This window comes from Notothenia rossii (assembly GCF_949606895.1).
Source record: "Notothenia rossii genome assembly, chromosome: 1".
NCBI lineage: Eukaryota > Metazoa > Chordata > Actinopteri > Perciformes > Nototheniidae > Notothenia > Notothenia rossii.
The window spans coordinates 15585173-15599570 of record NC_136912.1 but is presented as its reverse complement, the minus strand read 5'-3'; the positions used below and the strand labels follow the sequence as shown (position 1 = coordinate 15599570).

The following is a 14398-nucleotide window of genomic DNA, read 5'->3' as shown; positions in this document are numbered from 1 at the left end:
ATTGCGGCCAGCCTAAGGCACACCTGTGCAATAATCATGCTGTCTAATCAGTATCTTGATATGCCACACCTGTGAGGTGGGATGGATTATCTCGGCAAAGGAGAAGTGCTCACTATCACAGATTTTTTCAGATTTGTGAACAATATTTCAGAGAAATGGTTATTTTGTTTATATAGAAAATGTTTTAGATCTTTGAGTTCATCTCATGAAAAATGGGAGCAAAAACAAAAGTGTTGCATTTATATTTTGGTTCAGTGTACTTTTTTTTAAAAGTTAAAACAGAAGTCCATATAAATAGATTCTGCGTTTATTTGCTGAATGTCTGACCTAACAATAGTATTGATCAATCACAGTTGAGAAGTCTTTGGTTAAATATTGTTAACAATTTTGTGTGGAAAACAATCCAGTCGTACTAGTCATCTTTAACTCCATCTCCAGTCTCACACCTCAAGTTGCAATTATGGTCAATGGGTTCAAAGATTGCTGAAACAATAACATAGTTTATGTGTAAATGTAGAGTGTAGATGTGCTGCAAAAAGTTACAATAAACACATCAAAAGTAATGCTAATACAGCACCTATACCTTTGTATTTTACTAAATATTTTGTTTTATATTAAGTTTATTTTTTAATTTAAATCCTATATATCACTACTATTTCTATAACTATATTATTATATATGTTTTCTAAATGTCTAAAAAGTGCTGAATAACGATGAAACAAATGATAAGGGATGTCTAGTCGACGAAACAATGGTTGCTATTTTTTGGTTGGATTTCTCAATCTCAGTAACCTTCAAAATAAAGATCTAACTTGTTGCCTATTCAGCCTCCTTAATGAGGACCCCTGACCTTAATACAACAAGGCCTGAGTTTCAAAATCCAACCACACAGCGAAGTGATTAGAGAAAGCTCCTTTATTTCTGTCCACATCTTACTGAGACATTGACCAATATCTAAATCCTATTAACCGCTCTAGCCCCTCCCAATTCCCTCTAAAATAAAAACGGGGTTCGAGCTCTTTACCACACACTGCCATCATGTTTCTTTACCAACTACTCAACATTTTCTACGTAGCCTCCCAAAAGGAGGAGGAATCTAAAAATGATTCGTCCCGTTACAAGCGTGGTGATTTACTGGAAGTCCCCAGGACATTATTTACACATTTTGGTATCTACTTGGGTGACAATCGTGTGGCTCATCTCATCCCGGACATCCTTCCTGTGTTTACCAAGAATACATCTGCAATTTCAACGATTGTATCAAATAACCGCTTGGTGTTGGGAGTCATCGCTAAGGTTGCCAGCGTCAGAGTGGACTCCTTGGCTGACTTTGCGTACGGTTCGGAGATCCTGGTCAACCACATGGACAAGGTGTGCAGCCAGCCTCCTTTGGACGGGGACGAGATAGTGAGAAGGGCAGAGAAACTCCTGGGCAAGGTCAACTACAGCCTACTGTGGTACAACTGTGAACACTACGTCATGTACTGCAGATACGGCATGTCCATCAGCTACCAGACATACCAGGTACAGTCTCTGGGCACCTGTCAGTAGAACGATTAAAAGATCAGATTTAACGATTATTTCCATATTAGCTGTAAAAACTATATGCCTTTCTAACGAAACCCACATTCCACAGGCTAGGAAAAATGCTTCATTTGAACCAAAGCCAATAAGAGGCTTTAACAGGAAAACTGTTTCTCATAAGTAGATATTTTCCAGTTTCCAAGTTGTTTTCCTTTGACAAACCTTCTCCCCTGAGCTACAGTGGAAGGACATGAAGCTAGTTAGTAACTTTGTAAGACAGCCATTGTTTTCCCTCCAAGTCAGACTGCTGAATGTATTGTATTCAAAAATCGATTTTTGAATAGGACTGTAAAGTGTGTTCCCCTCTTTTAAATTGGATCAGCATTAGTGAGGAATCTCCTTCCACCTGATATTATTGGAATATTCTATGAAGTATGGTTTACAAACTGTCTTCTACTAAATAGATGAGAAAACATTCTGACTATTTGTCATTGTTGAACAACTTCTTTCCATTATTCTTTTAAGAAATGATTTCGCTTCTTAACCTACCATCCAGTAATCTGACTTCTTTAAAAGTATTACTGTGTTTGCACCCTGAGATTGTTGTATGAGAAAGGTCACATGCAAAAGCTAAAGGTTTAAAGTTAACTGCATGTGCATGTCAGTTGTTTTCCTGTGAAAAACAATATAAGCTGAAACACACTTACTAACATGAGGATATTTCAACAGCAAAGTTGTTTCCCTCTGTCCACTGAAGTAAAAATATACTTGACTTATTCACGAGGAGAGTAGCTCCATCTAGTGTTACTTTGTGCCTAAATGACATGTACTGCCAAGCTAATTTGAGATGTACTTAGCTTCAGATCACTAATTCTCACACTGTTTCTTGTAGTTCTGCACAGCAGTACGGAAGATTGTTTGCAGCAGGAAGAGCTCCTATCTGACTGCATTGTGTGGTGTAGCAGTCCCGCTGTATCTGGGCTGTGTGACGCTGCTCACGGTTTTACCCACGCTGCTCGTCTCCTTCACCATTTGGATGGCAGCCTGACGTTATCTGGTGAGACGGCCCTCATGAGAAAGACTAATGCAGCGCACTGGTGGGAGCTGAAATGAAGTCCTGCTGTTGAGCTGAAAAGACTTTGGGAAAAAAAAGTTGTAACTTTAATAGAAATGTCAGAATTCTACTTTTTACCTTATTTGTTGTATTTGTCTTTGATAGTTGACCGAACCTTTTGTGTTAGATGTCTAAATGTGTACATTATTCATCACTAATGTTCACCAGGCTCCGGTGTTCAGCATTTATCTTAATCGACAGTAGCAGCTCGTAGATTATAGTTTGACGTTGACTCATAATTCCGGAAGACTAAGATAAAAATCAACAGTAATCTGGAAAGGAAAGAGTGACCTATGGGAACATGATGGTGTCTGCAGATGGAAGAGTTGCTAGGAATGTTGTAATTAATTTTTTTAAATTGTGATACTAAACATATTTCATGCTCTCGCTAAAAGGTTTACTTGGACAAAGTGCAATATGTTTCTTCTTAATGTATTTTCAATATATTGCAATGATAAATGTCATATGTGTTGGTCTTTAGCATGTATTTCTACTTTCTCTGCTTTTCATGATTGTACAAATGTTTTTATATTATCTTCTCTGCTGCCATCAGTGTACATTTTATTCCATTATATTTTTGTATTTCTCTGGTTTTATGTGTCTTACTGCAGTGTTGAAATGTATTAGTCACAGCTCTAAGATGTTAAGCACTTTGTAACTGCATGCTTTAAAAAGAAGTACTGGATAAATAAAGTTTATCTTTACTATTATTGCTACTAAAGTTCCTGGATTGTGCCCATTTACACACAGCAGTTTAAAAAAAATGAAAGCACAAGAGAACAGACTATACAACTGGATACAGGGCTGGGAAAAAAAACGCCATAAACAGTTAAATTACAGGTAAATATTTAGTTAATTACTGCGGAGAATAACTTTCTTTCGTCATGGCAACATTGGGAAACTTTCTTTTAGTATTTCCACTGAGATTTCAAAGCCAGCAAGCCAAATAGCCCTGTTTACAGATAACAGGAGATACTTAACGGTCAGCACAAATGTTTTATCATTTCTAGAAGATAAATTATTTCAAGAATAAGAGGATTAGTGTTGTAAATCAATAATCTTGCTGCTGATAAAGGGATTACATTTCAAGTGACTGCCAACAGGACACACTAAGTGGCAATCAAGGAGTTTATATTTATAAAAAATAAATGAATATTTATAAGAGTTTAATGGTTTGGGATCTGTGTGTGCCTTCAAAGCTATTAAGTTAATGTAAGTCGATAAAACAGACATCAAACTGAACGGTTGAAAAATGTACGCTTGGCTAGATCCTTTATGATAGTTTAATTATTTAAAAAACTGAAATTGGTATGGGAAACCAAGTCCAATGTCATTTATATAAAAGCTTTATTTCTATATTTTACATTTGGGTGATCAAATATTTAAAACGTACAGAAAAACTTTGTGCAACAGTCCACCTTACACCTTCTTATCTCGCTCAATATACAAACATCTATGTAATTATCTCCAAATGAACTTAATGGAAAAAGATTGATATGATTGTTTCCCAAAGTTACAACATGTTGTAATCCAACAAAATACTCAGATTCATACTCATGCATATTTGTTGGTGTTTACACTTAGGCCTACTAAACAACATTTGAAAGTGAGGTAGTGAAATACTGCAATAAGACTATAAGGAGCCTGTGACCTAAGATTTTCATCGTCATAACTACACTGTAGCTATGTTTGTATGACAAAATAAAAAGCTTGAACCTTGAAGGTCAAAAAAGTTTGTTCTCTGTCTTTCCGCACAGAAAAAAAGGCAAACTAATGTACTAGTTGGCTTCTCAACCAGCAATTTAACAACACTATGAATTACTTAATAATAAAAAATAAAGACTGGATGAAGCGCTATATAAGAACAGTCCATGAACCATAGGGATATAATGACAGAAATTCATAGCTTAATTTGAAAACCTAAATAAAAATAGATGGCATACGATATAGCCCTGTCTCCAAGATCACAAGCCAAATCATTCCAACATCTTTAACGACTCTGAGCGAGCGCACACCAACGTTTTGTGAGCAGGCATATGGAGAACAGAGACGTGGGGTGTCAGATCCACGGAGGAGATAGGCTACTGCAAACTGGTTTCTAATGAAGGATTTCAAAATCACTCTTCTCTCTGCTGACTAACGAGGCTTTGCGGGAAGTCATGCTGCTCCACCAGATGCATCTCTAAAGGCACTGTAGGGTGCAAACTGTAGCCTATTTTTATATCATCCTAGCTGTGATAGATGGTGCAAAACTTTGCTAATGTTTCAAGATAAAGGAAATGCGGCCAAAGGCAAAAATCAATGATGTACGTCCTGTGATCAGGACGTACATCATTCTCCCCCATACACGATCACCTGTAATTACCCGAATTAAGTTTGATTGAAGTTTCACACTTCAGTAACTAAGCCGTATCCATGTCAACCTAAAATATAGGTGAGATTATTATTGTGTGCTACTATTCTTACCTATTCACATGCATTTGGTTTTTAACAAGTTCTCAACCTAAACTCAGATTAATCAAATGAACATCAGGACTTTTTCTGTCAAACTTTGTATGTACACACAGCTGCTGGAACTTCAGGATAGTAAGTTGTATAAAGTCGCTGATGTCAAACAGCACAGGTAAAAGACCAGTGCTAATGATGGATAATTGATTTTCCATTACACTTAGGCACATATCCTGCTGAGAAGCACTATGTATTGATTCAAGAGAGGCCGATGTAATGGGCTCAAGCCCCCGAGTTCTATTAAGCGGTGTGCAGGTGCAGAGTCCCCGCTGAGATTGAAGAGTAACCGAGTTTTGTCTCCTCTAACATTGACGGCTTTCAGCTTTTAGCCTGGATTCACTGAGGGAAATTTGATTTTCATATCTTTATTCCGACATGGTGTCAAGGGCCTCCTTAATTTAGCTTCCAATAATTACATCAAACATGGATCACATGGCTTCTTTAGAGATCAACTTTCTGTAAAAATAGAGAAGGATGCATCTATATTGAGAGCACAAATGCAGTCTGCCTCTAGGAGGAGAAGTAAGACTTGCTCGAAGCATAAACATGGCTACGGTCCATCCATTCATACAGCAAGGAGCCATTACAGGGCACTGAAGCCACTAATGCACTCTTAACCATGATAATTATTGTTGTTATTAAAATATATTGCTTTGGGTTTGCTAGTTAAGCTGAAGTACATTTTGAATTCATTATTTTCAACAGTTTTTTCACCCATGACACAGCCTTGCGGGATATTACAGACCAAACATTTAAACTGTGAAATGGTTTCCACACCACTGAAAGCCTACACTGAAAAAACTCAAACGTTGACGTTATGTCAAAAGATTTCACATAACTGTATTAGATTAGTTAAAAGCAATAATATTAAGTTTAAATACAGAATATTAGGTTCAACTTAACATTACTGCTTTCAACTTAACTAATAAAGTTGCGTGAAATTTGTTGACATAATACATTGAATTAAAGCCAATGTTTCAGTTTGTTCAGTGTACACTGAAAAAGAATAGCAATAATATTAAAGTGCACCTATCATTGCTATTTTTAGGCCTATGGGTCTCAGATGTCAAACATGTCTATGATGTGTTTTTCTCAAAATACAAACAGATCATGCATTTTAGATTTTTAGACTTATATAATATCCCTCTATTCCAGCCCTGTTCGAGAAATGCGTGACTCCACCACGACTCCTTAACACCGCATTGCGTGGTGGAGTCACGAACTTTGCTACATTTACGTGTCTGCACCACGCAAACAACCCCAATGTAAAGTAAATTAGGCTCCTTTGTCGTGGTGCACACACGCATTTCTACAACGTCCAGCAGTGAGCTTTTATTCTATAAAACGTTTTTAAAATCTACTTTATAGCTTGTAGTAACTCACGGGAGGCTTCTTTTATTTTATTTGTATTCATAATAAAAAAAATGTCTTTCGTCAGAATGTATTATGGCAACACTGTCTCCTAAAAATTACGTTCCCACAGAACTAAACTGCATTCTCAATTACGTTTAGCTAGAAACGTATTTTCTCCCACGTTACGTTCGTTATGAGGCTGTAAGTTCACCAGCTGTTACTCTCATGAGCGATGCAGAAAATAATAGTTTTAACATGCCAAAAAGCAGCTGTGTCGTTTATTGCACCTCTAACATTAAAAAACATCCAGAGTTACGTGTTTCTGTTCTTCCTCTAAGAAGAAAGGACAGTAACAGAAGATTTCTGTGACGCCAGATGTTTAAAAAAATGCGATGCGGTGTTCAGGAGTCGAGGTGGAGTCACGCATTCTGGTGAGATGAGGTTGATTATTTAGTGTGCTGCTTCCAGTCTCAATTTACTAATATAGAGGATTTTACTTCTGAAGTTCTGTTGTGTCATCTTCTGATCTTTTGACTTGTTATTGGTCACTTGGTATGACCTTGGTCTGCAATCATATTAAGTCAGGCCAGACTCTCGTTTCCATTGGTTGCTGGCACTTAAGCTAAGATATATTTTCAACAGTTTTTATCGTGTTTTTTCTTCCTTATGAATGGAAATGATGGTCAAATTCGTGTTACTTTTGCGTGAAGGATTGCTCTCTAGAGGCACACCCAGGTTAATAACTGAGAGATGAACACAGATGAACTATGTAAAATAGCTTTATCCGTCTTCATTTGGCACTGACAGGCGGACACACGCTATTAAACCGTTTCCCGAATAAAGTGCATTTAAACGACATATTGTGCGGCAAAGAGACATCATCTCTCGGGTTGAGGATGTTGGTCAGGGCAGGACGAGTTTCCTCTCTGTGACTCGATCCGCCTCATCTGTCTGTCTCTCAGTCTTGCATTGCATGTAATGCGCACACAATGCCCGAGGGCTGCAGTGCGCACTGGCACATTTTGCGCACTTTGCTGTTCAGCGCGTTGTTCCTCCTTGAAGAAGAATAACAATCCTTCGTTGTTTGAGTGCTTCATTTCTTTCTTTTTTTTGGATTCCACAAGACCGAGAAGAAGCATGCCAAAAGCTTTCACTCAACTTAACTGGATGCAGAAACAATGAGAGTAATCTGAAGATTTTAATCAGAGAGATAAAGGTGAGTTAAACTCTTGGTGATATTGCATTTGATCTTTCGATCTGGACAATTTTGTAATTTCTTTATAAATAATCACAAACTGTCATGAAACTCAGTGCCAAGGGAATTTTGACCTAACAAGCCACTTTATTTGCGTAATGGATACATAACACACCAGTGGAATAACAAGGCTACAGTCCATAGCACGAGTAGGTTAATTTGGTTAATAGATACTAATTTTAGATTTCCAGTCCAGCAGCTGGTTTTCACCTATCTTCACTTGTATACGATACATAAAATAGATATATTTAAAAAATATTCACAGCATAATTGTGTATTCAAGGAGAATACTGTTATGTATACTATATGGTTCATCTTTTTATTGGAAATCTCTTATTACAACAATGGGTGTCAGCCCTATGATATTAGAAGTCAATCGATGCAAAGCCTGCAAACACACATATATGAACTCATCAGATATCACTTTGTAGTGTTAGGTGTGACTGACAGAATAAGCTTATGAATGTTAAATTGTTATTTGTATTATGGATCAATGTGCCCTTATTACAGCGATTCGTGTGACATGTGTTGTATTTTCCTCTGTCTGTAAAACAGCTCCAGGATGCACTTAATGAGACTTGTTAAATTAACAAATAAAAAATGTGCTGTCCTACATTAGGGATGTGGAATGTGTTAAATAGTGCTAAAAACATAAATAATATTGTATTACACCCATTTCATCTCATCTCTGATAGCATGGTGGAATGCACAGTGGCTCGTGGTTTTTTGTATTTTTGTTCATCAAGACTTATCAAGCTAATTACATTTACAGTCATCAAGATTTCCTATAATTTTTTCTAATTTATTTTGCACTGCTCAGGAGTAGACCTCCTAGTTTTAGCTGTACAACGACAATAACACTTTATTTTCATTTATTCTTTCCTATTCTTCTGTTCGTCTTACAAGATGTATTCACATGGGATTTTACCATCATAAATCATAGTTGATCTTCCTCTGTAATGCAGGTTGGATATATTTACTTGGCATCTGTGCCCTCTTAATTAGAACTAATTTTAAAATCTAGAAATAATGCAAATAATACAGTCACAGTGCCGTTGTGGTTTGTTGGAAGAATACATCATTATTACATTTATTATTTATAAATGTATGCCAAAAGAAAAGAACCATCTCTTTTTTTCTTCATGTTCTTATTGTTTTTGAAGAAATCTTGAAGATATTTAGCCAGATTGTTGCCTGTAAACAAATGTTCTTTGTCACAACATGTACGCCCATCGCTTAAAGTGATCTCTATTTTCACAGAGTGACTTATGGGGACTGGTTGCCATGGATACAGCGTATCAGTTCAACACAACTCAAGTGGATGAATCACAACTTACATCTTACAACTGCTGCTCAAATACCAGCGCAATAAATGATGAGAACATTTTACAGCTGGACGACAGCACACAGCTGGTTGGGGTTCAAGTTGTTCTCATCCTGGCATACAGCATAATCATAGTATTTGGAGTAATTGGAAACTCTTTAGTGATATATGTTGTCTATATGTTTAAAAATCTACAGACTGTTACCAATTTCTTTATTGTGAACTTAGCTGTGGCAGACTTGCTGGTGAACACGCTGTGTTTGCCCTTCACCCTCGTCAATACTCTGTATGGCGAGTGGAAGTTTGGTCAGGTGTTGTGCTTCATGCTGCCGTGTGCTCAAGGCCTGGCTGTGCACGTGTCCACCATCACTATGAACGTCATTGCCCTGGACCGCCACAGGAGCATCGTCCACCACACGGAGACCAAGATGTCCAAAGACATGTGCGCTCTGGTCATTGCCATCTCGTGGGCCGTCAGCGCCCTGTTGGCCAGCCCGCTCGCCATCTTCAGGGAGTACGGGACGTTCGACCTTTCGCCGGACGAGTCTATTCAGGTGTGCACAGAGAAGTGGCCAGGAAGCAGCATGAACGGGAGCATCTACACCATAGCTGAACTTCTGATTCAATACGGTTTACCTCTGGCCATCAACTGTGTTGCCTACATCCGCATCTGGAATAAGCTGACTTATGTTGGTAGAAATATTCGTCATCAGCGCACGAAGAAGACTACGAAGATGCTGCTGACCATGGTGGTGGTCTTCGCCGTCAGCTGGTTGCCTTTCCATGCCTTCCAGTTGGCGGTCGACATCGACAGCACTGTGTTGTATATGAAGGACTTTAAGCTCCTTTTCACTGTTTTCCATATCATGGCAATGTGCTCAACGTGTGTCAATCCCATCCTGTACGGTTGGATGAACAACAACTACAGGGCGGCCTTTTTCTCAGTGTGCAAGTGTTTCCATCCCTTCAATTCAAGGTCGAGACGCTCCGAAGGCAAACAGACAAACAAAAATGAAGACAGGGTCTATACAGATTGCAAATCCACAAATCTCTAAGTAACACAGTATAACCCGCCTAAGGGTCTTCATTGACAATCATTGCTGGAAATGTGAAAATTAAACTTGAGAATTTAGAATGAAGCTTGAGAATTTGTATTGAAAGGTTAAATATATTAAATGAAATTTAAGAATATTGCTTGAATTGTAAAAAATATCCAGTTTTGTTAAATGATTAAGAGAGTCCATTTATATTGGGACCCTTGAAGCTTGAACCAGGACCTATCAACTGCAACCTACGATATTAACTTTCACAAAAATTATAAAACCTCAGTATATTTCCTTCTTATGTCATCATCAGCGTACATCTCTACATAAGGTCTTGCTCAGTAGAAAATGTGATAAGTAGTTCAGCTGCCCTAAAGTACTTGAATATGTCATTATGATATTGTTGCCACCAGTGGTATCATTTAACTTCCTGACAACAAGTAGTATACATTTTATTAGAAAACATATCTAGATTTTAGTTGTTGGGATGTATACATAACAACAAGAATGCAGTTCTATGTTTTCATACTCACTTTGTTGCTGCTTTAAAAAACAACTTGCTGGAAAACTGAGTATGAATGGAGCTGTTGTAGATACATTGAAATATTTACGTGTATAAAATGCTGAAGAAACCTGATTGCCTAATGGAACGCCATGTAACTAAAATGTTCAACTGTTCACAATCTGAAAAAACTGCATCTATCTAAAAAAGATACATCAAATCCCTAATTTCAATGATTAAGCCAAGGAGTAAGAAGATCAACATATTGTATTCAGTCATACATAGAGCTATATGGAAATGCCATTATGTCCCATTGTGTCAGCCTAGTTTGACAAAATTATGATAATATATTGTCAGCTGTCAGCAGTCAAGCAATGTGATAAATTACAGTATACTGCAATTGATTTACTGACAAATAAATGGACAAATACATATCTAATACATGTGAATTTGTGGGCACATGTGAAATGGAGAAAGGAGCATGTGAAGCTCATTCTGTATCGCTAATAATCTACGTTTGACTTCGTTTCAGCCTCGCTGTTTATCGGGGTCTTTGTTATGGGGTCTGAGCTACAGTCGCAAAGGAATCCAGAGGTTTGCATTATGGGTTGTGCAGGAAACTGAAATAGGTTTTCTAATTAGAGAGAAGAGGGGAGTTCCTTCTCCATCCCCAACTTGTCATTGTTTGCAGCAAGCATCGTAATTACCACTATTTGCTTAGGTAGTAATTACACCGGTGCTCAGCTTTTGAAGAGCCCTTCCTGTTGACCAGGTCTTTACTGATTTACTTTGTGCGTACGTGAGGAGCCCAGGGACCGAGGTATTAGCTCTGCATGTCAATTTTTAGTCAGCTATTCATGGTGTATTCAGCATGTAATCAATAATTGTTTATTTGACCGTCTGCTGTTATTGAGCAGCTGCTGCTGTCACAACATTGGCGCTCAGGAGGAAGACAATTAATCAAGTTAAATGAACAATAGCTTTAAAACAAATTCAATTTATCCTCGTTAGCTGAGGATCTTGTCTTGTGGCTTTCAAAAGAGAAAGCACTTAAGCAACTATTCATGTCTGTCATGCCTTGGTTTTCCATCCATATGTATTTGTATTTGATTAATGGTCAGAGTATTGATTTTGTACATGAAGTGGATTTCTATTGTTAAATAATGAAGTGGAGCTGGTGAAGAAGAGAGCTAGTGTGACAGCATATTCACTTAAAGCACATTGGTTAATGGCTGCTACAGTTATTGTTAGGAATGTTGGTAATGCATAATATCTATAAGGGTACATACGTCTGGAAAATGTAGGTAGTTAGAAGATGCACATGTTTAAAGTTTATGTATTGAATCATTTTAACTTTGTGACTGTCATTGTAACATGTATGTTTTTGGATTGCTGGACGGATGAAATAAGTCACTATAAAGCTGTAGTTTTGAAAATAAGAATGATAAAAGATAACAAGCAACAGTTACCTACCTACACACACAGCAGACATAGAGTATTACAAATTATTTCAAGTAGATTTTTTAAAACCTGAATAATGTTAGGACTATTTTTTGGTTGTGTTGCAGCTGTGGTTTGGGTCCAGCAACAAACCAAATACCTCTGTCTTTAACTTAAACTCTTTACCACTACATCAGACTGGTGAAGCAGGTAGTACACACTACAGTGGGTTTGTCACCACTTACTTAATGGAAAAAGCCATCTGTGTCATATAATTTAGCTGTTGAGAATCGAAGATACATTGCATGAAGCAGGAAACTAAAGATAGAGAAAAAGAAAAGAGGATAATCCTCTTTGTGTGAGGCGCACAAGAGAGACCTTTCAAAAAAGGATTTTAAGACATAACTTTGGGCCCTAGTAATTTGTGATATATTTTATAAAATAAAAAACTCACTGAAATGACTTAATCTATAACTAAAACAATAATTATGTGCAGCCCTATACTGTGCTCAGGAGCAGAAACAGTTAGACATGTCTATATCCTTGGTACTTTGTTGACTGCTAAATAATAATGATACTTGAGCTCCCCCCGCTGTCTCAACATGGTCTTACCCCAGCAGGAGCCACATCTCTCAACACACAGTCTGAGCAGGAAACTGAATAAGCCAAATGAATATGCTGTTTAGCCTTAACAATATTATTAAACGATAAACTTGTATTTGTGTATACATCCTACTACAGTCCACCACTGTAATTGGAGAGATCATCGGCTTGGTGTGCTTCGGCATAAAAACCCTAGTGTAACTGTCTGTAGCAGAGGCAGGAATATTCTCACAAGTGACATATGAATCTCAACTTCCTTCCTCACTTCAATGAAATATCTTCTCTTAAAAAGGTAATCAAGCCAAAATGTAATTCAAGAATGAACAAAACACTTCACTGCAAAATTCACGTTTGAGTTTACGCTGTTGAAGCAAGTCAAACAGAAGAAATGTAGGAATCTATATCTCCACTGTTGTTGCTAATGTGGAGCTGTATAACATCAACCTTATATTCCCTTTTTGTCTGTTTCTTGTTCCTAACAAGTTCCCTGACATTTCTTAAGGACCTTTGGGACATCATCATCTGCCAATCTGCCTTACAGCAATGCTCAAAGTAATCAGGAAGCTGCATGTCACAGGGTGGCTGCTGGCCAGAACTAATATTTCCTTAAAAAAAAAAAAAAATGACAATGATGAAGAACAGGGTTCACAGATTAATCACAAATACCAGATGTTTCCAGATGTGTTCCCGCATTTCCGAAGTAGTAGTAGTAATAAAGGGCTGGATTTTATTAAAGGAAACTACAAATGTATTTTTAATAGGTTTTCCTTCTGGACTGATACCAATAAGCCAGGTTAAATTACTCTATGTCTGGTTTGTTGTGCCACTGAATGCAGTTTTTTTTAACAAACTGTAAGGTAACAAATGCAACGGTTCCCATCCTGAAGCACATCCTGGAGAAAGCCTGTCACAGGGAATGATTCCTGTGTGTGTGTCTTGCATACTCTAGCATACACTATTTTGTAATGAATCACAATTAAGGAACATTTCCGTGACTATTTTATACCATCATTGATAGGGGCCAAAATGTATCAACAACTGCTTTAATGGAAATTTCCATTCAATCGACCCGAGTAAAAGCAAGCCTTACGTTTTGTATTCTGTTGAAGGCCACCTTCTGTCTTTGTCGTGGCGTAAAAACGTTGGTCTCATTTTGAAATGGAGCATCTGCAAAACAATTCCATTCCAGAAATGTCATGATCTAATTTAGTTTAAATCCCAGTTTTCATTATCTTCAACTCCATTTTGACTGTAGGGGAGTCTGGGAGCAAGACAGACACACCTGGTGGGGATCAACTCTAATGATGGCACTTTTTTAGTTCAGTGGTTTAGTGTCCTTCAGACAGTCATGAGTCAGTTCATTACTTAGTTCTAAAAATATCTGAATACATTAATTAATAATACGTTGACATGCCAGGTTGGAGTTGGTTACTGCTAGATCGTATACCTCCTGGGTTTTAGGCAGACGTAACCTGCCAACACAAAAATACCATAAATATAATATTTTGAGAATTCATAACTTTGGAGGACAGCAGGCTATTACTAGTATTTAATAATACAAAAAAATGACATCTCACAAGAAGAAAAGCACAGATGGGATTTAACACTCAGAAAGTCACTGAGTGAGTTTGATTTCGGATTACAGTGACACACACAGTACGAGGTTTATTTAAAAAAAGGGTGGAGATTTTTTACGAGTGTGCTCCCTCTCACTCCGGTTCACTGTCCTCCG

The 14398-nt window shown here is 37.5% G+C and overlaps 2 protein-coding genes across 2 annotated transcripts; both read left to right on the top strand.

Annotated features, from left to right (window-relative positions):
- Positions 1 to 1036: 1036 nt before the first annotated feature.
- On the top strand, positions 1037 to 2572 carry LOC307028128 (lecithin retinol acyltransferase; the record flags this gene model as incomplete). The annotated part of the gene is made up of 2 exons (XM_079662921.1): positions 1037 to 1524; positions 2417 to 2572. The coding sequence occupies exons 1-2, from the start codon at positions 1039 to 1041 to the stop codon at positions 2570 to 2572; spliced, it is 642 nt and encodes a 213-aa protein (XP_079519047.1). The 5' UTR covers positions 1037 to 1038.
- Positions 2573 to 7485: 4913 nt separating this feature from the next.
- npy2r (neuropeptide Y receptor Y2) lies at positions 7486 to 11867 on the top strand. Its single transcript, XM_079643663.1, has 2 exons — positions 7486 to 7715; positions 9015 to 11867. Exon 2 carries the CDS (start codon positions 9039 to 9041, stop codon positions 10131 to 10133), a length of 1095 nt encoding a protein of 364 aa, XP_079499789.1. The 5' UTR covers positions 7486 to 7715; positions 9015 to 9038; the 3' UTR covers positions 10134 to 11867.
- The last annotated feature ends 2531 nt before the right edge of the window (positions 11868 to 14398 follow it).